Below are 26,695 nucleotides of genomic sequence, written 5' to 3' on the forward strand. Positions count from 1 at the left end.
CCCAGTGTTTAGCGGGTGCACTTAGAGTGCCAGTTCTTTGATCTCTACTCCCTCGAAAAGATCCTGGCCCAAAAAACAAAGCAAAAGTGCTTTCAATGCCAACGACTTGACTCACTGCCACTTTGCAACATGTTGCTCATGCAACACGCGGCCAAACTCAAACCTGTTGTTGTTTCTTTAATGACTTCCCCATGTGTGTGTGGCAAAAATCGCATGGGAGAGTAGTAAAATGTTTCGATGGTAATAGGCCCGAACAACCCCAAAAGAAATAATTGGGGTGACCAGCTTTTATTAGCTTATAATAACTATTAATTTATAAAGAAACATGTTTTAAATATATATATATATATTTTTATACTTAGCAAATCTAGCTTTCTATAATGATAAGAGCTGTACAATTTAAAATTATTTTATTAATTAAATGACACAATGTTTTTTTTAAAGAGTAATAAAAAAAGCTTTAAAAGTTTCAGTAATATGATTTTGTATATGAGATTGTAATTCATAAAATTATATATATAGTTGATATACCTAATCCGTTATTAATTATGCCGTTTATTAAAATGTACATCTGGATAAAACTTTCAGGACTTATTTCGGAGCTTTTATAAGCTTTTCAATCCAGAAAATGGTCACTCCAGAACTGCAAAGCAACAGAAGAAATGTTTACTGGTCAGTCGAAAATCCACCCCTAGAAATTGTTCTCTTTCTTCAGCTTTGCAAGCTAAGAGCATTTATACCAATTCATAAAATCGCATGCAATTTTTAGCATAGACCGTTAGCTACTCTCTTTCTTCTGCAAACTTGAAAGAGCGAAATGTTTTCTCTTTCTTATGACAATCAACTCGCTCTCATTGCTGTTGTTGTTGGTTTACCTCCTCTTCCCTGAATCTTCCTCTTCCTCTCCTTCTTCTTATTAGCCTCAAGTGGTGAGCATACACCCCGCCGCCCACCCGCCACGCCCCCTTTCCCAGGAACTATTAAAAACTGGCCGGTCTCAATAAGAAAAGCCAATGCTCTGCTTCAGTCGACGCAGGCGACTGCAGCTGAGACAGCAAAATATTGTTGGCCAGTTTGGCATCGCATTTAGTTGGGTTCGCAACAACAAAACATAACAAACCGCAGTCGCGAATCGGACGAAATCGGAATCGAAATCAGAAATAACGAACATAACTCGAGCTAAATTAACAAAATAATAACATTATAAATTAACAAAATAATATTGTGCGTTAAATAAACGTCAAGAAGAGTGAATTACAAGGAAAAAACGAATTATAAGAAAAATCAAAATTTAAGTGTTTGTGAGCTTAACACCTTATTGCCCACCCCCACAGTTATTTATTCCGGTTGTCTTCCTGTGGTCGCAAAGTGGGGAAAGCGATTTTCCCTGCGTTCATTTAAGCCCTTTAAGCCGTTTAGCCAGGATCCAAAGGAATAGACGAAAAACGAACCCCTTTTTGGCTTAGCTGGCAGGACTTAAAATATGGTTTTCCTCTCGAAACTTTCGGGGGATGGTAAAGTGATTCATAAATAGGTGGAAAAGTTATGGGCACAGTGAGCCCTAATGCAAGAAAACGAAAATAATATACAGCAGTAAATATGAAGAATTTTTTAAAATATCCATTAAATAATCTGTAAACATTTTTGATCATATTCGCCTATTTACAGAATCTATAAAAAAACACAATGAGGGTTGAATTATTTTTAAAGAGATTAAAACTTCCTAAATAGGGGTTTCTACTATTTTACAATAAATTTAATTATAAAACCTCTAGCAAATGCTTTAATTTTCTTAACAAAACAATCTAGGCGTATTTAGAACGTTTTAAATAAAATTAGCAAGGACACGCAATGCCATTGATCTTCACTTCCACCAATTAATATAGATAATAGTTCATTATTTAAGAGACCTATTCTGAACATCTGATCCTTATTGCTTAGCATCAATTTAGCAAAAATTGCAGTGCTCTATTCTCTCTGCTGAAGTCGTGTCTAAGGCTTAGTCCTGTTTCGCAGGACACGCACGTGTTGTTGGCTTTCTCTTATTTGCTCTCTTTGCGCAGCGGCGCAGCTTGAGGTCTCCCTTTCTCTGATTCTCTCGGCACATTCGTTTCTCTCAGTGTCGCTCTGCAGAGTAAAACGGCTTGTTCTTCCACGCAGTTTTGACACTTGTGACATTTTTGACACACAAATCAATTGTTACGTGAATTTTCAGCGCTGCAGCAGCACACGCAGCAGCGCACAGCGACATCGGGTAAACGCTCATAAAATCGGGTAAAAAATTCGAACAAAAAAGTAATAATTTTTTTCGACATTTGCAAGAGTGAGAGCGAGATGTTGTTAACCGCAATATAGTGATTTTCGCCGTGCAATCGAGCAAAAATAGTTGCCTACTTTCGTGCGCTGCGTGTGTGTGACATAATTTGCCGTTCGCCGAGAATTTTAACTTAAGGATTCCCCCACAGGAGAGCCTCGCTATCGTGACCTCAGAGTGCATAACACACCACTCGCCCGAACCTCCCCCCTATGGGGCCCTTCTTTTCGCTGCAAATCGATTTCTGTTTCCGGCATTTTTCACGTGGCTGCTGCTGTCCCCCTTCACTCAGAGAAAAAACTTATCGAAAGAGCTTAAGAAATTACAATTTAGTTATTTTGCACATTGTGTGCCTTCCACGATTCTAAGAAAATGTTAAATTATGAAACAAGGATCGAATGCTTTGATGTAATCGTAAAAATTTAAATGCATGCATTTTGAGTGGCTAACTTTAAATTTCACCAAATTGATTGCTTTTTAGCTTAAAGCACTATTTCTTGTAACACAAATCAATGTTAAAGTATAAAAATGTTAAAGTATATTGCTTGAATTCTAGTTACAGATATTAATTAGTGAGTCCGCCTATTATCACAAAAAAAAAAGCACACAGCAGGATTCAAGCAGAATAATTGCTTTCTGAGGTTCAATTCGAGTTTTTTCTTAGTGCTCCCATCGTCTGTTTCGTGCAGTTTTGGCATTTTGCTGCCGTTCTGGCTTTCCCGATGTTGTTGTTGCCGCCTAACGATTTTTCCCGCAAACAACACGGCAAAGTGAAACGTGCCAGGCCAGAGGAAAAGCCAAAATGAAAAGCCCCAAAAGACGGCGAGAGAAATGAGAGAACATTAACAGCAAGGTGGCCGTAATCGTAAATCGCGAATCGTAAACAGTTTTCTGGGCGCTGCGGGGAACCAGCTGAAAGTAACAGTCAGCCTGGTTTATCGGAATCGTTTTTGATTTCCTGCCTTTGGCCTGTTTTCCCGTATTTCGTATTCCGTATTTGGTATTCGGTGGTCCGTAGTCCATTTTCCGTGCTCTGCTTCTTGCCACTTCGCCACCGTTCGCTTTTGGGGGTTTTCCTGCTCGTTTAGTTTCGGTTTCGGTTTCAATTTCAGACAGTCAGTCAGTCAGCTGCTGCTTTTCACGTGGCACGTGTCGTATGAGTAATATTTTTCGGGTGCCCTTTCTCGCTTGCAGTCGCCTCTCCGCTTAGAAAACCACAATGATCAAAGACTGTTTAATTGATATATCAACTGACACAAATAAATAAAATAAAGTGCTTAAATCAATCGCAATTGCAAAGTGTTCAAAATTCTTAAGCCTAACACCAAAATTTGCCAATATAACCGCAAAAGACATTGAATAATTGGCTTTAAAATCGATTCGACGAAATCGCATTTTAAATGTTCGACTGGATTAAATTTAACAAAGAAGCGTAGACGAAATACGAATGCAAATTAGATGCAAAATAAATGGGTAAAATGAGGTCAAGTAAATACGATGTAAGTATGCAATAATGTATTAGTTGTGTAAGATATGTATAAATAAGGTATAGTTTAATGAAATTATTACTACTACTATCAGGGTCTTGTCTTATAATTATGACTTAATTTACCAGATTTTTATAACCCGTTTCACTTAAAAGTAGAATAGCCTTTCACTTTAAGCGTAATTATTTCTGATATACAATGAGCCAGAACTGACTTTCGCTAACTCCCCCAAATTGGCCATCAATCTTAGCCTTACCCTTTTGCAATTACCAGAAATCTGCCCAAAGCCAATTGAAGGTTATGCCATCACATTCAGACTCCAGGTGGTGAACTCAGCTGGTTAGCGAACTGAAAATTTACATAATCACTTAACTCATGGCCCACATTTCAGGTGATTATCATCGGGTCGGTGGAGAAACAATGCCCCGGCCAAAAGGTCTGGACATAAATTAAGTCCAGAAACGGAAAACGGACGAGCTGTCTGCCCTTAATCTTGAATTACAAATCGAGTGCAATTATCCGACGGGACGGCTGCAATGAGTCTCTCGAATGGGTTCTTGGTCCCCCCTTTTGGGGGGGGGGGCCACATGGCAATTTGTTTTCACACTTTACGATTTGCATGGCCGGATCAATGTTTTCGATAAGCGTCGACAAGGTTTCCTTGAAAGTCGGAACCTGGTTTTGGACTGGCTCCAAAGGAGACCCATTCTCTAGCCCGGGAGTCCCACATTCCACTTCCCACTTCCACCGACATTTGCGTGCCCAGTTTTCCCCCTTTGGCGCTACTGTGTGCGCCTTTAAATTTCGCATTTAATTGATTTGTCAACACAAATGTCCGTCGCGGCTTCCTGGCCAACTAAGCCGCATATTCGCAGCGACTTGGCCTAAACACACGAGTTATGCCGGCATAAATTGCCGACTTTAGTCTTTGACTGCCAATCGAAAGTCGAGTGCTGGCCGAGGTCCAAGCGATACGTGATTATTTCAAAGACTTCAAAGCCGCATCGGCACATCGCCAACTGCAATCATCAATCAAATAATAAAGAGCGGGGAAATGTGTATTTTTGCTCACTCAATCCGCTAAAAGTTGCAAACTCATTTGGAATGACCATATGGATGGAGGGCTCCAGGACGCTTCTGTGTGGGCGATTCTTACTGGGCCGGACTCTTGATTCTCGATGGGACGCACTCTTGAAAGGAGCAAGTGAGGATTGGCACAGTGGCGAGCCGGTTTCTTAATATTTGGAATGTTAAGAACTTGATTAATGGAGCTTTAAAAAAGATATTTATACTAAGGAATAGGAATATTTTTTAAAATTGTTAAGCATCGATTCTCTTATATTTATTATATATTTTATACTTATAAAACGATTGTGCCACTGTATTTGCGCCTTTGTCTCCTGACACTTGGCGACATTCCTGATTTCCCTTTTATTTTTAGGTAGCGCCAGTGCGCCCTCCCTGAATCTTGAATCTGAATTATGTTGTCATGTCCCCCGGCTCTTTGTTTTGCCTCTGCTCCGTTTGGCTTTGTCTTTTGGCTTTGTCAGTTGGCTTTCGGTTTTCTGGCTTTTTGGCTTTCTGCAAAATGCGAACACGCGCCCCAGCACGTGGGCGAATCATTTCTGCCGCCTTTTGCGTCTGTTTCCTTTGATATTGAGGGGGGGGTGGAGGGGGAGCTCCATCTGTGCGGCGCTTATTAATTGTGTGCGAATGTTTGCACAATTTGTCAATATTATCGCACAAAACATGACCATTGGCAACCGCCCCCGCACTGCCCCATCCCGCCAGCCATAACATCTTGTTCAGCTACCAAAAATGGTTTGGCTAAGTGATTTGTGATTTATGAGTTCACTCGATTTTCGCTTGCACATTTAATGGGATGTGGCGGCAGTGATTGTCACTCACTTTTCTACAGGGAAAACAAACTCTTTGATAGGAATATAAGTACTGCCAAAGTAGCTGAGTTTTATATCCATAATTTATATATAGAACAGTTAATTAAGTTCAAGTAGAAGTTAAATAGAATAGTTTAATAAGGTTAAAGAATAGTTTGTAGATAAACATTTAGGATATTTCGATCCTAAAGATCGCATTTCTTTGCTCTGTACGTATATCTATCTCTATCTACCCGTCTATATAGAAATATCTATCTCTAGCTGCAGCTCGGTCTTTGGCCTGGGGGCCTGACTATTTGCTAATTCCCCAGCCCCAACCCGCTCACGTCTGGCAATATGCTTTACGACTTTATAATGCCCGGCTAATTGGGTCAACCAGCTCGTTGGGAACAGGGGGGCGGGGTGGAAATGGGGGTGGGGCAGGCGATGGAGAAGGGGGAGCCAACGCATGTTTCAAATGTTTGATAAACGCGTTGTGGCATTGCCTCCTGACACCACTCATACATATTAATGCCAAACGACGACAATGTTGTGTATTTGCGTCTGGTAGCCAACTGGGTGTTGTTCCAGTGTTGGCCAAAACCCACGGACAAGCTAACGGATTGGCAACTGGGATATGGGATCTGAAGTTAGGTTACCCACCTGAGTTGAGTGGGCGTTCCTGAGCACAAAGGAGCTATGATTGGTAGCCACTGTCCTGGGCTGTCACATCGGTAATTTAACTTAAGGGAACTCAACAGGAAGTTATTATTATAATTTATTATCATTCTTAATTTTTAGGAACTGATTTCTGTTTTTAACCACAAGAAAACGCTGATAATATTGTTAATTTGATGAAAACTAAAGTTTGAAACTAAATATAGTTATAAATTTAAGCTTAACATATTACCCAATAGACTGACAGCTACAAATACGATATCACAATATTTGAACAATTTTTTTTCTCTTTGTGTCCAATTCCGGTGATTTTTAAATTATGTGGCTCATGTTAGGGGCGTCTCCGTTGGGTCGACTTAATAGAAAGCGAAAACTCGACAATTTTCCACGAGTACCACAACTCGCTGGCTGCTAAGCCGCGAAAGTAAATAATCCAATTATCGCACACATGCGCGCCCATAGCATAAATAAAATCATTTGATAAGACAAGCCATAGACCAAGGAGACGGGAGACGGCAGACTAGAGGCCAAAGACTGAGTACTGAAGACTGAAGACCGAAGACGACAGACACCGAAAGAGTGAGGACTGAAGACTGAGGACCGAAGACCGAAGACCAGGCGGGAAAATTGCATAAACATGTTTGGGAGCCGCTCACTGAGGAAGTAAGTCAGTCAGATGAGAGTCGACTCTGCATTTGAAATATGCTGCATTAATATGCCGATAAATATTTGCCAGCCATCGGGCGACTCTCTTCGGATCTTCGGCCATATGTGTAACTATATAGCTATATAGCCATATAGCTGGCAAACAACTCAATTAGATGGCAGTCTGGGGTTGGAGATGGCTTCGGCGTGGAGGAGGGGGGGTGTCTGAAATTAAATGGCATAAAATATTTCCGCGAATGATCATCAGGCGATCCTGACTACGATCGTGATCATCATGGGCAGACTTGGCGCAACTTTGTCGCCTCTTTAGTGGAGTTTCTCTGGAAATTACCGAAATTCGGAGGGTATATTGGACTTTATAGTTAATGACACGTAAAAATTAAAAAAGACTTTAAAGAGATATGTTTATAACTTTTGTAAACACAATTTTTTAGTTTTCCTTATAGTTTATTGCGCTGCTATTATATAGAGTATGCGATGCGATGGGGGTTAAGCGCTACTGGGTACTTTCAGTTCGATTCTACATTTCCAACACCCCCTTCTCTTATTCGAATCCCCCATTCCGTGTGCATTGTGTCAATGTCAGCGATGTCTCTCCATCTCTCCATCTTTCCATCTGTGTCTTCGTGGCGTGTCAACAATTTGACAGGCATTCATCAGCGTTCGCCACTTTGGAGCTGCCTGTGTCGCATACTCAATCAGCAAGGGGAAGTCGAGTCGGAATGGGAGTTGGATCTGGAGTTGGAGTCGGAGTCGAAGTCGGAGTTATAGGAGGGAGGGACGTACCCCAGTGGAGTCCCATGCCAAGTCCCAGTTGTCATTTGTGCGGTGTGGCTTTTGCCTTTGTGCCGCGTGCGCATAATTGATTTTTTCGCGGCGATTCGCTGGTTGTTCGCTGGTCAGCTGCCTGTGTTCTCCTGCTGCCGTTGTCATATTAATGTCAAAAAGATTGCACTTGATCATGAGTTGCGTGTTTGCCAATTTGTGCACACAGTGGCCCCAGAAGAATGGCGCAAACGTGGGCTGCTCTTCAGCGGCGGCAGAAGAATTCAGCCGCGTGGAGAAGAATCATGGGAAAGCCGAGTGAAAGGAGTGCGGATGGGTGCACTTGTTCGTGGGCGTTATTTCAACACCATGGGAAAATATTTTCACAACTCTCGCCGCTCGACTGCCATTTGTAATGGGAATGCCAACCGGGTGGCGGTAAAAAAAAGTAACAATAATGGTATTGCTAAATATAAACAAACAATTGGAAGTATTTATCGATTAAATACCAAAATACCAGGTGGGTCTAGACATCCACTAAAAATAAAACGTGCGTCAAGTACTTTATCGTTGGCGATCACTTGGCTTGGCTCGCTTTGTTTTGCATTCCACAGCGCATTACTGACCTAAGCTACCCAAATAGTTAATGGGTGTGAATCAGTGACACTTGCCATGGGCAATATAACTTTAAGGGGTTAAGGACCATAAAAAGTGAGGGATATGAGATTTGGTTGCCTGTGGTTTCTAATGGCACAGGTGGAGCTACCAATCCGTACCGAAAGTTAGAGCTTTACCTAAATGCAGTTAATTTCACCTTCTCTGAAAATAGTTCATACATTTCCTGAATGGTGCTTAGTGCACCTTTCATCATCATAACATTCATAACCTGTTATTTTCCTTTGCCTTGCAATGGAAGCCCCTCTAAACGCTAGTTGTGCCCTTTCAACAACTTCCTCCGAGCACTTGATGATATGTTCTGCCAAGCTCAATTGCCATTTAATTACTTCATTTAACAAAACCAATAACAACAGCACTTCCACTGAGGGCGCCTCACATTGCACTTGCACATGCTGAATGCAATTACAGGCAAAGCATTTAGACGCCAATAATTATTGGATATTTATATGCAGTCAAGAGCCGCCAACAAGTTTGCCAGACGCTAAAAGCCCCAGTCGTGTGGAGGGGAGTCTCTCTGTAGAAGGCGACACCCCTGCACATTGCATTGACATTGAATTGCATCTGGTCGAATCTCTAACTGTAAAGTGCCATCAGACGTTAGGATGAGATTCTTTGCCCATTTCCGCCCCTCCATTTGTGCCACATCCCCCTGTTCGTTCGTCCATTGTCATTCGAACTTACATATATGGCTTAAGTTGTTTTTGGTCTTGGCTCTTAGCACTCACTTTATTAAACGACAATTTGAGCGACAATGATGTTAATGATGCTTATGGGGCTGCGACTCAATGAAAATTTGATTTGGTTCTTGAGTGGGTGATGGGAATCTAAATATGTTTGGGTCATTCAATCAATAATAGGCCCAAGGAGGAATTAATATTTAATTAACTCTAATGAATATGTTTCGTATTTATTAAGTTAAGTTTTGCTGAGATGTTATTAAGTGTTAACTGCAATTCCTTACATATTTTTATGATTTTTTTATTAGAGAATATTCTCTTTATATATTTTTAAGTGGTTATGAAACACTTCATTTATTTATAACATTGCGAACGTATAATTGTGTTCTTACTCACCTAAAGGCCACATATGTATTCACGGAACCCCTTAGATCAACACTTGTCGAACGGGTTTTCATCGCTGGAGCCATTAACCCGTTGATGTAATCAATCCGAGGTGCAACATATTATTCAATTGAATCGAACTATTGCATAAATCTCGACCAGCAGTCACCCCGTTGGCTTCCACACCCAAGAGCTGGCCATTCATCAAGAACTGGCTACGCTTGTCATTATGTCAAGTTCGTTGAGCAATCCACTAAACCAGAGTTGTAATCAGAAACGGCTATAAAGCCACCCCAGACAAGTCCCCATCCTCATAGCAATTCCGTTCAGTATCACTACCAAGTCGTTGTTGGCTCATAAAAATGGCAATCACATTTGCATTGCTTGCTCGACCAATGTAAATCGGACATCATACTGCGCATTTTCAATCCGATCCGATCGTTGCCCGATCGTCGTTATTTGTTGTAGGGGGTGGGTGGGCTGAAAAGGGCTAAGCTTAAGCCAACAAATCCGATAGACAGCACGCAGTTTCCCCGGAAATCTGTTTACAAGTGACACGGCCGACTATTTATAGGGGTCTGAAGTTCCCGAGGTTGTGTGTTTGGATTTTTGAACTCCTTGAGTTGCCAATCAGGCCGGACGAGTCTGAGAATTCAATTTGAACTATTTTCATTTGAGTGGCGGATTTTTCTGCTTCGTTCTAACCTGAATTTCCCAGATTTAAATTTATAGATTAGCTAAGATGCGGCCCTAGAACCGAGTACCTTTTCACATTGAAATCAATGCTGAATGACAGCTGTGACTTCACACCCATAGTTTGTGTATCTTTGCAACTCATTTATAAATCAGTCCATGAGCGGTAACCATTTTCCTTTGCCCTCGATTTTGATTCTGGGTTAAACCAGTTTGCGATTATCTTTCACTGGAAAGCCACACCCTGACATAAAGTTAATTAAAAGCTTTCAACGCTTTTGACATTTGCCGCTAATGTCGCGCCTGCCGAATGTTGCTCCCATTGAAATTGTTTTCGCTTTTTAGCTTGCCACCCGGTGTCCTTGTGCGTGGAGTTTTCCACAATTAGTTCAGCCAGCAGCGGACCGTTCTGATAATTAAGAAATTCCTGGCTGCGTTTGCCGGCTACTCAGTAATTTTTATCACATACATTTTTTATCGCAAATATCACAACTTCATCAGCAATCAATGCGGCCAACAACCACGGGAGGCGGGCAGGCAGACAATTAGCCATAAAATTAGCTGCAAGTTGGCTGCAAGGAATGCGTTGTCGATGGCCAAGGCGCTTGGCGGTGGCAAATTGAAAACAATTTTAGCTATTTGCATATAAATGCAACCTGAGACGCTGCCAACCAGCAGCCGCAACAAAAGCAGCAACAACTGCGGCTGTAACCTGCAGCTGCAATGTTGCCCACCGATGTTGCCACAACTGTTGCTGGCCCACTGTGGAATAAAGTTCCAAAATGTATTATCAAAAAATCGGGAAAAATATGATATAACATGTTGCAAAACATTTTGTACTTAGTTTAAAAAAATGTTCTTACCAAGATAAGGGTTGTGTACCTTATTTTTTCAGAATTGTTACTAGGGACAAGTACAAAAGGCTTAAGTTTACTTCCAAATTATTTGGTTAAAATCAGACCACAAATTTTGTTCTTGTGAGATAAACATTAATGAGTTTTTGACATTTTTTTTACTTTTTTCCTGTACCCAATGTATTTAACTGTGCTTTGGCACACGGCTTATTGAAATAGCATATTAACTTAAATAATTTAATTTAATAACCATTGCTAATACCATTTGAATTAACACATGGGAAGATAAAGAAATGTCTTGAGGAAAGTAAAAAGCTTATTAATGTTTAAGTGCTATTAAATCAAACCTTAATTAAGAAATATCTGTCCATGAGTTTTGTTCTTGTGAGATACTTGCTAATGAGTTTTTGATCACCTTATCGGTCACCTCGTTTTTTTGTCCCGTTTCCTGCGGCTAATTTATTCCAATGTGCTGGGCTGTAAAGATTATCGAAATTGCATTTGCCATATAGTTCATAATGGCATGTTCTACGACTGTGGTCAGTACTAAAGAGATAAAGATTGCTGAGGGCGATCGGCAAACGCTTTTATCAGCTCAGAGGTATAAATTTTGATACAGTCTGAGCAAAGACACTAGAATAATTATTATTCTAGTGTTATTCTAGTGTCTTTGGTCTGAGTATGGGACTTGGCAACAATTAAGGTAGCCAGCGATGAAAGAACCTCACAAGTCGACCACGTGGTCGAAAACTACATCAACATATGGAAAGAAGAAATGCTCGAACACTTGTGAATGTTGTTAAAAAATATTTCCACAAATGTTCAAACTACATTTCACGCCTAATTTCATCTGACAACAACAGCAGCGAAAAGTTGGGGCATATTTTTACACATTTTCTTGGTGTTATTTTTTCTTTTTGTGGTCACGGGGGAAACGAAGGGGTGCTCTGTGGTGGTTGCTGTGTTAATTTGAGACATAATTGCAAGCTCGCCAGGATGAGTGGGGCGATGGGGTGGCCGGGGGGTGGCACAGTGGGGCGGAGGGGACAGCTGTGCCGACTGGTTATGACAGCAATGACAGCTGCGGCAGCGTCGGCATTTGAATAATTTGCAATTAAACGCTCCACGCGGCTCAGCAATTAAGCAAGGAGTCAGGAGCGAGGGGCAGGAGAAGAAGAGTTGGCACTAAGAGAAAAATCAGAAAATCAAATCAATCAAAAAGATTCTTAATCCATTCCAGGGGAGTCCCAACATTCCAACCTAGAAAAATTTATAAAATTCTATAGCACTAAATTCTGTTTTGTCATATGTGACTACAATTGAATTATTCGGTATTATTGGTTCCTAATATAAAATTATTCTCACTGTAGTTGGTCGTGGGAGTGGGAGCAAAGGCAAACATTTCCCCTTGGCCAAAAACGTCACACGGACCACACGGCGTATGCGTAATATGTGCATCTGATTCAGCGAGCATGGTCGGCTTTTGAACGGGTTTATCTGGTAGTCCACAGGAGTTGGCCTGAGAACGAATGCAAATGTCCACGTCCATCAGCTGTCCGCATCTGCTGAAAGTTGATGGCCCGCGATGAAGACAGCGGACCGGTCAAAACCAACACCCAACTGTGTTTCCAATTAAACGCCGCTTAGCCAAACAACGCGGCCAAACAACCAAACAAACAGCCAAACGTCAGCGCTACTTTCAGTTTGCTTTACGGTTAGTTCGTGAGCTTGCCGCACTGAACTTGAATCTTTATGTGGCAGACAGTTGGGGCCTGGAGCCCCAAGAGCCCCCAAGTCCACCAAGATCTGATCCAGATCCAGATCAGTGCTCTGCGATTCGGACCGAGTGTGATACGGACTGACAGACTGACTAATTGATGGCCCGCTGATTGATTGATTGATGGACTGCCGATTGATTTATGGCCCATCGTGGGGGGTTGAGTTAGATTTCCCGCTGACTGGAGCATTGCTGCCATAATCAGTGTTAAGCCGTGACTGTTAAAAGCTCTTAATAATGTGGTATCCGATTAGAATAAGAGCCAACTGTAAATTGCTTTGCCAATATTAAATAATATTTTCAATATTTCAATTGTTTGGTGCAATAGAAGCATTAGTTATGCACTCTAGCCTGACTAACGACAGCGCTAATTATTTATAATATGATTGAAACAGTCTGCTTTTTGGAGTTATATCCAAAACAATACCTGGAAATGTTGTTATTAACTCTCCTGATACTGTTCGTTTGCGAATCATTCAGTAAGCATTGCAATTTTATATACTTTTCCAAGTAAATGGTATTTGGTATGGTAACTCATAAACAGCTCTGCGAAGTAAGTTCACCAACATCAGCGTAGAGTGCAGCAAAGACTACTGCTCCGGCATCAGGGGATGGCTGACCGCCAAAGGTGAGCTGAACCTGGACATCCATCTGAATCGCACCTTGAGGAATGGATTGAGGACAACAATTACGCTCCTGCAGCTGATAGATGGCAAGGATCTGTACCAGACACTCTTCAACTACGACATGGACACCTGCAAAACGCTGCGGGAACTGATGCAGTCCAGCTTGATGAAGGTCTGGCTGCGAAACGTGTTCAAGTACGGGAATCTGGCCGACCGGTGTCCTATCCAACCAGTGCGTACTGTAACTCACTATGTTCGAAGGTCTGGGTCAAAAAGTTTCTCCTCTGCAGGCCAGCTACGATGTGCGCAACTTTCAGTTGGAGAACCACAGCATTCCGGGGTATTTGCCAGCGGGATTCTACCGCCTCCACGACACAAATTACTACGGAAAGCCCAAGGGCAGGCAGCGCCGTCCGGTGGCCACTTTCATACTGGATATAAAGTTCTATTAAATGGAAATGGAAAATGCGAATGCGAATGCAAGATGCTCAAGTGGGTCACGGGTGGGGCTAACGAGTTTCAACTTTTCAAGGCTGCATTTGGCCTCTTGCGAGCTGTGCAAAGCCAAGTTCATGCCGATAAAAGTCTGAGAAGACGACAGGGATTGCCCAGCGAAATGCATGCGAATGCATCGCACTCAAGGTCTTTCTTTGGACTGTAAATTCCTGACTGCCAACGGGCCTGCTCCACTTTCGGCCGGGCACATTTGCCATCTGACAATGCAGGTCTTTAACTAATTGCATAATAAATTCAAGTGAATTTATGGCGCTGCTCCTGCAACTGTCCTTGCTCATTTGCGATGTCAAAAAGTCGCTCAATCCAAATGATTTATGCATTTATACATTTAGCTGCAGGCTCACGTGTTCGCAGTGCCCTACATAATATTGTTTTGTCATAGTTTAGTGTGCGTGGGTGTTCCAGTTTGTGGTTTCAATCATTAGTCGAGAGACAGCATGAAAAACTTCGGGGAAGTACACATCAGTCGACGAAAGTAAATTAACTTTAGAAGTTGTAAATAAATCATAAGATAGATCTACTTTCCCAACTTTATGCAGTACGTATAAATCTCCTTATTTATTTTGCTAACAATTTCAGTAGAAAGACAAGTTCGAGTTTAAGTGGAAGATAAATCTTAAGAAGAGGTATCTTTTTAAGCTAAAGCTGTGGAATTTCTCGACAATTGTTTGAGAAAGTTTAAGTAGTTCATAAATCTTCTAAGGTGATTCACACGCTATATTAAGACTTGGGAATTTGTCCCTGGCGAAATTAAATTATAATGGCTATTCCAAGGCAATTATTAAACTCTATTTTAGGTTTATTTAAATATGAATTAATTAAGCTTTAATTCTAAATGTTTCTAAGCACCTTTAATTCTTTTCAGGTTACCACAGCTTACGGTCTATGCCAAGATTATTTACCTCCTGATGGTAAGTAGAAACAGACTTTAGACATTAATGTTGGTGATGAATGGTTGCTCGATGACACAATCACTTCCCAGTCACCTGGAATCCTTGACTGTCTGGCCAGTTCATCACACGCTATCAAGTCCATTCAATCCAACAGATATTTAGATATTTACACCGCAAGCGGGAACTTAAATATTGGCATTGAGTGCCCTTCAGGGCGAATATTGACGCGTGTGCAAATATTCGATAATACTATCAAATGTTGTATCAACTTATATCATCATCATGGTGCCAGAGAGCAACAAACTTGGCCAAAGCCAGACCAAGCCCATTTTTCAGACCTTCCGGAAATTGGAGGGCAGGCGGCCCACCGAAACTATGCCAATTATTTTATCAAAGGGAATTTCCCTGCAAATCAGGGCACAACGCCATCGATCGTTTGCTGTTATCAGCTCTGCGATTGGGCAAATATTTGCAAAAAAATAATAATAACAATCAGGCAACTACAATGGAAATGTCGAGTGAATACTTATAAAAATGGCAACAACCGAACGCTAATTAAATTATACTGTTCTCCGTTTCTTACACGTTTTCTCCAGCCGTTGGCGGTTGTTGCTTTTGCTTCCCTTACACTTTTAATTTATTTGGCAATCAATTTGAAGTATCGACTGGATGTCGGATGTCGGATATCCCCACGCCTGCTGCTGGATTGTTAATGTGCCGAAATAAATAACTGGAATACCTGGCATTCCTTGGGCGTGAAGCCAACTGGGCGACGTCTTCGCCAAGTTCCGTTTGCCGCTCCATTCAATTTTTCACGAGGCTACAGTATTTACAGCAAGTATTTGCTTATTTGTTCTAAATGAACAACAAAATTATTTTGGCATGAGTTGGCTCGAGGCGGCGACTTCGAGTTGATTGAATCGTTCAACGTCGTCGTCTCGAGTATTTTTTATCGTACCGCTCAGATATTTATCGTGCCCTAGGCATTCCGTATGCCTCCGCCACTGTCTGAACCTCTTCATAAACTCGAATATGCAAATTGTGACCCGGTGTGATTAATTTTGGCAATAATCAACATGCGAAAAATTCCACTTGCACTTGAGGCGGATGTGAAGATGGTCGAAAGAGAAGTGCTTAAAATAGTGCCAATATTTTGCATATTGTAAGGGGATCCTAGAACTTTTACAAGGCCAATACAAATAAATAACCTTTAAACCTTATAGGTTAACAAATGATTATTCTTCTGAAGTTATCCGTTTGTAACTTGTCTACTCACTTATGTAAAGTAGTTATTATATTGGGAAATCGCCAAACTTCAGTAATCTTTAGATATCAACTTTTCTTAAATCAATTTTAGTACACAATGTAGAATCACAACTCGACTTTTCCGGCTCAGTCCACTCGAAATACTCCGATGTGGCCAGGATTGAAGCCTTCTTTATAGCTGATGGATGGTCCGAATTTAATAAATCTAATGCAAGTTGAGTGCCTAGGGGTTAATATATATTTACTGGGGAATCGCTAACGTTGGCAATGAACGTGTGCCGAGCAAATAAATGAGCAATCAAGGGCCAAATTAGCGGCACTTTTATAGTAGCTAAACTGGGGGCTTTCGATAGCGTCGGTTCTGATTGGCGCCAGGTGAGGCAAATGCGCATCGAGAAGGTGACTTGCAGCGCCATCGAGACCAGACAAAGATATCAAGGTGGTAACTCCACCACTGACGAAATCAATGCGTTGCCTTACACCACGACATGAAATTCGTCAATTACTAGACAATATAAAAGTTATAGATACGAATGCCATATTAACATTAGTTCCCTAAATGATATATTACAAAAAATATCTTTAGGTTTGTAATGCAATATTAAAGGTTTTTCTAGACGGTTTTTACCGAATAATTCCCTGAGTGTTATCAAGCTTGCTTCGGCGTGTTTCCCAGCCATTTAATCTGCTTTACTAAACATTGAAGTTCATCAATGAAATGAAGATAGCACGGGGATTTCACTCACTTCATGTTGGTAAAAGTTTCCACTGAGGTATATAAGGATCATATCACATGACTTACATTTTCTTAATTTCCGCCAAGATTTTCGTCTATAAATTAGTACGTACTTAGAAAATATAGGTTTAGGATTATGATTGATATTATCGAGGTTGATGCCTTAGCTTCATTTGTACAAACCATACACTTTTTAGTGGCTTAGTGTTAAGACGTTTATGGATCAAATAGTGATAACTTGGCTTTACCCCCACCAACCTTCACCAGATCGGTTTCTTGTTTTATTGGCTAGTTAACCATTGCCGGGGTATTATTGGGTGCTGTTTAATTTCCTTTTTCTTGTTGCATAGCCCCAAAACAGCGACGCTTATCAGGAAATTATTTCAAAACGTTAATTGAATTGTCAATAGATGGGGAGGCAGAAACGCTTTTTGTGACTGGGGCCTCTGGCAACGGGTGATAGTCGAGAAGGAAAGGTGTACGAAAGATATACGCCCAGAACATATACTTCTTGGTATTGCCTCTATAAATACCAAGAGCTAAATGTAAGTCGGTCTCTAATTGCATTTACCAGATAAGGGTTTCGTTGCGGGTCGAGTTTGGTGGGCTTTCTCGTTATGGAAATCCATCCAAGGCCACCATAATATCTAAGCCAGTTAACTTGTTATTGTTATTCTCAATATCTGGGATTGATGATCGTTATCATGATCGGCATTGTTTTGGTCAACAGCGGAAAGTTTCGCGTCGCGTTTTAAAAACGTGCTTTGCGATAGGAGAGTGCGAATAAAACGTGTTTCCCATAATCACTCTGACTGGCATTGATAAATCGGGCTACCTCAAGAATGCCACAAATTTTTGGTGGTATCGTGGTGAATGATAGTTGTCACAGGCAAATGGGATTCCCCAAAGCCTCAGGGTTGGCCAAAGGTCATCTTTCTTCCATTTTAATTAGCCTCTATACTGTTGTGTGTCTCACTGCACATTGTTAGATGCTAAAGTCGAGATACATTCCGAAATCCAGCTGCCAATCTTGAAACGTGGATACACAATGCTGGCTCAGACAAATGATTAAAAAAAAACGTTGAGATACGCGAAGTGGACATGCAGTCTAAGCTATCTGGACATAATGTGATATGATATGAACATGATATGATCCCGAAGCCAAGTCGTAAATTTAGTTTCTATTCCTCGAAAACAGGCGCAGTTGAGACCTCTTGACATTGTCAGTGATTTTGATTTATGCTACCCGGCGAAACATTCGATTGTGGTATCGATTTGGTCTTCAGGCATAAAAGGCTTTCGCTGTAAAACGCTTTTCCGATTTTACGCCACGATTTCCGCTTTCAAAGTGAAGTCCTCCTTTTGTTCCACCAATCTGCCGCTGTTGACTCTGTTAATGTGTGGGTAAATAATGCACTTTTCCTGGGATTAAATGCTTCCTTGGACTCAAGTTGACATCGATGCCGTGTGGCGGGAATGCTCCTCAATTGATATCCAACAGATAAACATACCATCTTTTAATCGGGCAGAAATCGACGCTTTTGTATGGAGAAAGAAATCGCTGCTAGCCTATCCATCGCTATCATATCTCTAAAATGGTATAAATACCGGCCGTAATTTGCCAATCGCGCAACTTATATAAATTTAATGCGGTCGCACTTGGCCAGACGACATGTGCTTTGGCTTCTTATCGATGTTCTAAACGTGGTTGAAAGAAACAAGAAACTCAGCCTAGGATAACTGGGGGCCGTGATGCTCAGCCCTTATATAAGCTTATTGTTTTTTTTTAGCAATTACCCTGCTGACCAATTAAAATAAATGACACGTTAAGATAGCCTCTTTACTGCGCAGATGTTTTGCGGGCATTCGCTGTTATTACTTTGAATAACAAATTGGTCTGGCGAATATTTGCTTTTTTATGTAAATATTATTGGCGCACGCGAAATTGATGGAGCACAGTGGGCCAAGTTAGTTGGCAGCTGGCCAAGGAGTATTGCCCCCACTCGGCCAAACTATATAATTTATACATTAATAAATGCTGCACAAACAATGGATTTATCAATTGGCGAGTGTCAGTCGGGAATGTTATCAAAACCACTGATAGAAATGAAGTATACATACGATGTTATGCACGTTAGATTAACCAATTCCATTATTTAAAACTTGTTTATGTTTAATACAAATATAATATTATTATTTACTGGGTCATATTACTGCCAAAAAATTATAGTGTTATTGTATTTGAATACAATAGTAAAGTTCACTGCAACATCAATTTGGTTCTCATGATCATGGGGTCATAGGACATTTCCTGAAGGATATATACCCACCCACTTGCGTGCCAGACCCCTGGCTACCTGACTCCCACACCCACCACCCACTTTGACCCATCCGATAGCAGCAGCAGCAGACGAAGCTCCACAATCTTATCGGAGCTGCTCTTATTGATTAATATAAAGATACTGACAGCCCAATCGGCGCAGTGCGGCGGGTATCTGTATCTAAATGGGGAAGGCTAAGCACAGGCCCTCCGGAGTTCGTGGAGCACCTTTTCCACCTTGCCGGCGCTTGGAGCTGACATATAGAGCAAACAAAAAGACACAATTATTTTTTCATATTATTGTTATTTGTTATAATGCGAGATAGGGGGGCTCCTTTCGGACTGTCCTATCTGACACGCATTTCTCTGCCTTTGGCGCCCTCTTAGTGTCGATAAAGGCGGCATTGAATGACTGACACTGCACTGAGCGAAATTCCAACGCCGCGGCTGGGTGCTTAGCCCCAGCTATTTGCGCACTTATATAAGCGCCTTTTTGGCAGCACATCAAAAGTGATAATCGATTGCTTTTCAGGTGGTTTTTGTTTGCTGCTCGGCGTTTCGGAAGCTTCGTTTTGGGTAGCGTTTTTATGGGGAGGAATTATCGCGAAATGGAATTTTAATGGCTGTTGTTCAACGAAGAGTCTTCCGGTAATATTTGTACTTAATAGCCATACGTAAACATTTTTGAAATGCTGTGTTAAAAAAGAGGGGAACTCCTTGTTTGCACGATTTAAGTTAAATGCAAATAAATTTATTTATATCATTATTAATTAGCCTAGAATTGCAATACTAACTTTTTGTAAACTGATCTATTACAAATAATTGGTATTAAAACTGAGTATATGTTTGTCTGTTTATTTAAGATTCGGGTTTTTCATTCAATATTTTTTGCTATTGATTATTATTAGGTACTTTCAAATGAAGAATAATCGTTTATGACCCAATAAAGTGGGATCTCCTGGTATTCCAGCTTCGAAAATGGGAACCCCCACGATTACTGCTGTGCGACCAACCCAAGCACTCCCACATGTCATTGCAATAGCTTATGTCAACCGCAGGTGACCCACTTGTAGATCTCCTGACTCCGCATATTATACCATCTCATCTTGCAACTCATAAAGGCCCCGCAGGAACCAGGGCTTAATTTTTGGGTTATATGCACAGAGAACGCTCCCTTTTCGACTGGCTTTTATCGCAAGCCAAACTTCCGCTCAGTGTATCCCCGCCCCAATTTTTATGGAGCGTTCTGCGGGCAGTTGAGCGCCAGGCGGCCTTTTTGTGATTGTGATTGTGCTGACAACAGAACCAGGCGAAGAAAGACAGCCGACGAGCTGTTTATGATGATGATTTGTGCCATGTGCCATATGGCATATGCCACATACCATATCCATGCGACACAAGTTACCATGATTCGGTGTTTTGGCTACGTCTGGGCTGGAAAACTGTTATAAACACCACTGTTTGTGCTGCATAATTACTGCCTGTTGTTTATTTCCTGTAACATGCAAGGCGAAGCCCTCCCATAGACCGCCCCATCGTCAGAAGACAAACAGAAAATAGGTCTATTCATGGGGGCTTATAAAGCTGTTCCGTTATTGCAAATCGCATTTTGTCTTATCAGTGAGGCAACTGTCGGCTAAAGAACCCAAAAGGCTCTCGAAATATTCCACATTGCGAAGCATTATATTAGATACAAAAGACTGGTACTTGTTTGTAGGTCTACTTACTCAGGCATTTTCTTGGCAAAACTTAGCAATAGGGAATTTACATGGTTTTCCAGTGAGTTTAAGTTCTAAAATTGAAGACGAAATGGGCTTTGCAAAGGTAATGAGGTCTTAATCGGAATCTTGAATGTAAATATTTATATCAAAGGAATTCCAAATATTTACCACAAACCCAAAAATATTCCACCATGGTTTTGGATGGATATAATATTTAACAATATACAAATTAAAAACTGTATTGTCTACAATACTATTTTTTATAAAAAATGTAACAAAATTTGAAAAACATTATACTTCATTCCCGTTTTTAATGGGTACCATGACGTCCATTATATGCGTGATTTTGCAATCGTCGCATTTTGTTGGCGCAACCCCACGGCACGAGAATCAAATCAATTAGTTCGCTTGTCAAATGCCATGTTGTATTTTGGATTAACAACTGAAGCAACATATTCGATATCGATAAAACGATAACAAACGACGCGTGGCTAGCTCAACTGTACTTAGAAGCACTTTAACCTTGTATTTTTATACCTGAGGAACCGAAAAGGAAGCAAAGCTTGACCATAATTTACATAGGCAACTAATGCTATTTTTGGATTTTTCCGCTGGGAGGAGGTTTAAAAACCGATCCGTTTAGCTTGACCCTAATCCAGTTGACCGTCGCCACGGTCTATTTTGGTTCCTTGGTTCCAAAAATGAAAAGAAGCTCCGCTGTCCACGATCGTTATCAGTGTAACTTAGGTCAGTCACATTTGCTAACGGTTGCAAGAGTACAGTTGCGGTCAATTGGCTAATACAGTGCGGCCTCGATGAGCTGAGCTGAGCTGTGATTACACCGCCTAATTAAAATACCACCTCGATAATTGGGCTGAAGTACGGGTACTCAAAGCCTCCACTCGATCGCACATTTTGCAGTGCCGTATTCCCTTATCGATCGATCCGGGCGAACGACCCTCACTGGGGTCTCAACTGTGTACCCTCGTTATTATGCAAGTCCCTGGCAGACTTTGGCCAAATATTTTAGCCATGACTAGGCCAAAAGGGCCCGGAATGCTAACTGCTATCTGCTATCAGCTATCTGCGTCGCTTCCGCGTCACTTGATTGATCAAAGAATGTTCAGGCAGGCAAACCCTTTTTCGCTTCTTGTCGCTTTTGCGTTGTAAACCAAAACTTGGCGATCTGAGGGCCCGACACTCGAGAGCCCCGGCGGCTGATGTTACGTCTGATTTGGAGCTGATAAAATGCCAGGGCGTTTATTGTATTTGACTTGATTTGTTTGGCATTGTCTCTGTCTATCTAATTGCTGTCTACAGAACTAGAATTCTCGGAATTGCCGATGGCCAAATACTAGAGACGAGTGTGTAGGATTACGGGCTACCACTAACTGTAATTTCAGTTAGCTGGACACTCGCTACACAGACAGGTGATTCAGTTTCGAATGGACTTTTGGCCTCCAATCTATGCGAGTCCAATTTTATTAATTCGAGTCGCACATGTGCACAATTTCTGAATGTATTTATTTTTAACAATTATGTTTATGAATACATAAAGTGGAAGAGGTTGATAGAGATGTTTACATCTCTCTTGAAAGCTTCATTAGAAAAGTATGCAACAAAAAAATTCTGTTGAAAATTCGCACAATAGTCACACCTCTAATGCTGGATAATATTTTATACCATAAATGCTGAGCTTCAGTGGTGAAGGTCAAGTTGGAATAAAACTAAAAAACAAAAGATTTGCAATCCAAAATAAAAACCAAGAGCTCCGTCATTATATTTCAGTTTTACCGCCTTTGAAAAAACATGCATTTAAGAAAATTTTTGTATTGTTGGCCCCTGAAATATGGCGTTATTACAGTGGGCTTAGCTTTTGGACTCACGGACTTCATCGTGGGCAGCGTTGGATGGGACATGGTTATTAGAAACAAATATCCAGACTATGTGGTCGAGTTCTTCAGAACCATGGACACCCGAATCTGTGTGTCCGGATTTGCCACCGTTTTCTGGTTAATGATGACCGACCACTTCCTTTTGATCTATGCCGTCTTTTACGTGAGTTTGAATGAGTGTGTGCAAAATCTAGCAAATCCTATCTCAAAAATCCTTCTAAACTCAGCACAAACTTCTGATAATCGGAACTTGGCTGTTGATAAACTACATGGTATTTTTGTTCACCCTTGTCACCGTGTTGTTGGATAGCTTGCTTATCCTTAGAATAAGTATGTTGGGATTGGATGTGTTACAACCAACTATAACATTTTACTTTAAGTTGCCCTGGGATACTGTTTGATCGTGGTGAAGTCCTATTATAGTGAGTTGGCTGAGGCTCAGAAGGAATCATCCGATTCCAGCGTGGAATCAACTAGCGATCAAACTAGCGATTAAAATGCCTCAAATGTAAACATTTTTTAAGTCAAATAGCAATAAATTCGATTTATATAGTATAAATAGTCAAATAATTAATGCATTAATTCAAATAACCGATAAAATCAAATTTTGATAATATCTTTATAGCCAATCCGAATCCGAACTCAGTAGTCTGTACCCTCCCACTTTTTAACCGACGCTTGTTGTGTGTTTGTCTTCCTCTCTCCTGAAAGGCAAACAGGATTAAGCGATAATGAAACTGCACTTTCCGAAAATGCCGTCAAAAGCACCGCTTCAGACTCATTAAAAATCCATTAAACTCGATAAAAATGAGAGGGAAGCAGGCTCCCCAGAAAGAGCGAGACAGAAGGCGGAATAAGCATTTCTTAATAAGCTTTACACACAAATGTGGAGCACTTGGTGACAGTTCCCATTGAGTTTTTCGGTTTTTCCCCCCAAAAAAGGGTGAACTCAATACAGGCGGAATAAAAAAAAAAAAACAAAAAGTCGAAAGTCGAGGGCCGGCCACTTAAAAGCTCATTTTGTGAGTGCATTTCGATGTTGCATTTGCAAATAAATCATTCGGTTTCCCATTCGGATTTCATGCTGCTCATGAGATATGCAAAAACTCGACGAGTAAATCAGCTTCCAAAGCGTTTTAACTACAAATGAGCCAAATCAGCGCTGATCACGAGCAGCTTATGGTCACGCATTCATTATGAATTAAATCGTATATCAACGGATAATCCGATGCACCAGTGATACCCAAAATAAACTGGTAGGATTTTATATAAATAGTATGGCATTCCTAGTGCATGAGTCACACCAAAGTGACCCCTTATTAAATAACTGATCCAAATAATCACTTCCTTAATAATATTTCTTAAGACGTAGGTTCACTTACTTGAGATACATGTGTCACTTTGTATGGATGACTAATACTTTGAACGTCTGTCAAGCCACCATTTCCGTTTTACAAACAGCAGCAGCTATTAAGCTATAAATAATCTAAACACCCATTTCCTTTTACACAATATTTATTTTAAATAAAATCATTATCATATAAGTATGACGTACATTTAAGAAAGTGACAAATATAAAGCCCAATTGGGAGCACAATGTTTCCTATCACAGTCCACTTCGGTGAGTCATCGCTTGAGCTCATAACCATGTTTGTACTAACATCCAGTTATAATGAGCAGGTCTTTAGAGAACCATAAAACCTATTTACCAGATACAGATACACATACCAGATACAGTTGCAGTTGAGTTGAATGACACCCTCGAGTGCAGCCCACACTCTGTGTCAAACATTTATCAGGCAATCGATAAGGAAAGGAGCTCCCCCGATCCGATCCGATCCGATCCGCACTGCTTCGCTACAAAGTTGGGGATAAAGTTATCAACGGCATAACTCCCGATACAAAGCGGTTGAGTTTGGTTTGTTGTTCACAACTTTGTTTAATGATTGGCATAAAATTCACTTTCCGACTGCCTGCCGTGCGTTTTATGCCCTGGATATGAATCGGGGTCGGAGTGCTTAAACTCCTGATCCAAGCTGCCGACTGCTCCTCTAGAATTTATGCGGTGCCATTAAAGAAGTGTCCATAAAACGCTGAGCCTTATTAAAACGCCACGTAACGCGAACCCACGAGGATGGCGTTTAGAGTTGAGCTGCATATCGCGGGCAGGCAACCTATATTTATGGCTACAAAAATCCGCATCCTTTTTCAGCGCCTAATGAGATTTTCACAAAAGCAAAAATCATAATTTCCACGCGCAACCAAGCGCAACAAATTGCCCGTTTGCCAGGTGGGCGTGGCACTTGCCACAGTTGCACACCCAGCTAGTCACACCCATTTCTAGAAAATAAAAGAGAAAAGCGGCAAGCTTGAGTGAAATAATATACATTAATAATATATTTATAAATAGGATCAATTATATTGTTCGGGGAAAATCACCTTGTTTGGGCCTTGACTGCATTTTTTTTAACTGTTGATTACCTCACTATTTGACTAGGGGAGATTTTCATATTCGTTGGGTATTTATTCCTTGTCAGCTGACAAGCAAAATCGTTCACTCTCACTTTTAACTTCACTTTGAAACCAGCAGAATGACAACTTTGTTTCGTAGATTAAGTGGCCTTTAGGAAAACAAATTTATGGACGCTCCTCAAATGAGGAATTTTAAAGTGAATAAAAAGTGAAGTGAAAAAGGGAATTTCCGTGTTCATCCGCTAAATATAAAGTATACACGGTTTGCTTGCCAGCGGAATTTGATTTATCATCATTATCAAGTACCTGAACGAATGCAGAAGGAATTTCATTGTTTTAAATCAAAGTCTGAAACTCGTTCATATAAATCTAATCGGTGTGGTCAAGAAAATAACTTCTATTGCGTTTTCAATTTAATTTTATACGCAAACTGTGAATCTGTTTTATGACGGAAAGCTAATGCAGATTAGAAAATCAATCTACTGCAACATTTTTGGCTTCGTTCACAACAAATTGCCGCAACGATTATCTATTGAGTTGCCACAGGCAAGTTGGCAAATATTAATAATCCGCCGTGTTGTACCGCTTATGCAATGAGCCGCGGCAATTACAAATTTCTTTGCGATTGCCCGCCCATCGAGGCGTAAGCAATCTAGGGGCGCTGAAAGTCCGATACCCAAGTGGATCATTAAAATCTGAAATTTTCTGCACATTTAACATGCCATGAGATACTGTATCTGCGGCTTCTTGGGACACATCTGTCTGGGCATATCGCATATCAATTTCACCCCAGGACGATCTGCACCCCAGGAGCTTGATATCTCGGCGGTCAGGTCTTGTGTCCTGAACCCTTTCGTCGCATAAGGCAACTTAATTCGCTTCCGTTTGCCAATCCAAACAAAAAAGAACAAGAAGAACGCATAAGGATGAGTGCACTGAAGCAAAAGTTTATCAAAGCTACTGCTGCTATTATTTTCTTTTAGCTGAATAAATACTTTCTTACACTATATGGCGCTAATTGTCATGTTTTTCAGTACGATGATTCATTTATAATTAGGTTTATATTTCAAATTTTAAATAAAAAATGATTTCCTAGCTACTTTCGTTTCAGTGTAGCCTCTATTGCAGGGGAGGATTGACAGTCCTTTCGACAGCTTCCCCTGCGGTTCTGCCCCTCCACCTTTCTTTGCCCCTCTGCCCAGCATTTGTGTGTCAGTTGCCAGTTTCGCGTCTTTCCGCTTCCGTTTTTTTTCTTACATGCGACTGAGAACGGCGACTCGACCCAAAGCGACCCCATAAATCCGCTCACTGTTTGTCTTAGATCGCCCCACTCCCGTTTTCCATCTCCAGCTGTCCTTTCTCGTAACTTTTCCTAGTCGCCAGTTGTCCTACACACATTA

At 41.0% G+C, this 26,695-nt stretch overlaps 3 protein-coding genes across 5 annotated transcripts in view; all 3 read left to right on the plus strand.

Moving 5' to 3' along the window:
• Positions 1-2,143: 2,143 nt before the first annotated feature.
• LOC6608710 (uncharacterized protein DDB_G0288805) overlaps positions 2,144-26,695 on the plus strand; it is a 56,284-nt gene continuing 31,732 nt past the window's right edge. The window contains exons 1-3 of one of the 3 annotated variants that reach the window (XM_032715358.1): positions 2,144-2,274; positions 3,509-3,813; positions 14,858-14,903. In XM_032715358.1, the coding sequence (XP_032571249.1) occupies positions 3,812-3,813; positions 14,858-14,903 (48 nt within the window). In that variant the 5' untranslated portion in view covers positions 2,144-2,274; positions 3,509-3,811. Of the gene's footprint in view, positions 2,275-2,797; positions 3,814-14,857; positions 14,904-26,695 lie in introns of those variants that run through there. The other 2 variants (XM_032715360.1, XM_032715359.1) reach the window with 2 other exon arrangements.
• LOC6608707 lies at positions 12,826-13,928 on the plus strand. The gene is made up of 3 exons (XM_002033395.1): positions 12,826-12,919; positions 13,395-13,708; positions 13,767-13,928. Exons 1-3 carry the CDS (start codon positions 12,826-12,828, stop codon positions 13,926-13,928), a joined length of 570 nt encoding a protein of 189 aa, XP_002033431.1.
• On the plus strand, positions 22,477-23,347 carry LOC116800431. Its single transcript, XM_032715361.1, has 3 exons — positions 22,477-22,986; positions 23,051-23,153; positions 23,204-23,347. Exons 1-3 carry the CDS (start codon positions 22,738-22,740, stop codon positions 23,317-23,319), a joined length of 468 nt encoding a protein of 155 aa, XP_032571252.1. The 5' UTR covers positions 22,477-22,737; the 3' UTR covers positions 23,320-23,347.

The sequence above is a fragment of the Drosophila sechellia genome, chromosome 2R (genome assembly GCF_004382195.2).
Source record: "Drosophila sechellia strain sech25 chromosome 2R, ASM438219v1, whole genome shotgun sequence".
NCBI lineage: Eukaryota > Metazoa > Arthropoda > Insecta > Diptera > Drosophilidae > Drosophila > Drosophila sechellia.

What these genes read in the sequence shown, in the direction of transcription:
- LOC116800431 (XM_032715361.1), top strand. Translation starts at nt 22,738, where the DNA reads ATGCATTTAAGAAAATTTTTGTATTGTTGGCCCCTGAAATATGGCGTT. An exon ending in TGATCTATGCCGTCTTTTAC is followed by an intron (nt 22,987 to 23,050) that starts GTGAGTTTGAAT and finishes TTCTAAACTCAG; the next exon opens with CACAAACTTCTGATAATCGG. An exon ending in CTTGCTTATCCTTAGAATAA is followed by an intron (nt 23,154 to 23,203) that starts GTATGTTGGGAT and finishes TTTTACTTTAAG; the next exon opens with TTGCCCTGGGATACTGTTTG.
- LOC6608707 (XM_002033395.1), top strand. Translation starts at nt 12,826, where the DNA reads ATGTGGCAGACAGTTGGGGCCTGGAGCCCCAAGAGCCCCCAAGTCCAC. An exon ending in TGCTCTGCGATTCGGACCGA is followed by an intron (nt 12,920 to 13,394) that starts GTGTGATACGGA and finishes ACTCATAAACAG; the next exon opens with CTCTGCGAAGTAAGTTCACC. An exon ending in ACCGGTGTCCTATCCAACCA is followed by an intron (nt 13,709 to 13,766) that starts GTGCGTACTGTA and finishes TCTCCTCTGCAG; the next exon opens with GCCAGCTACGATGTGCGCAA.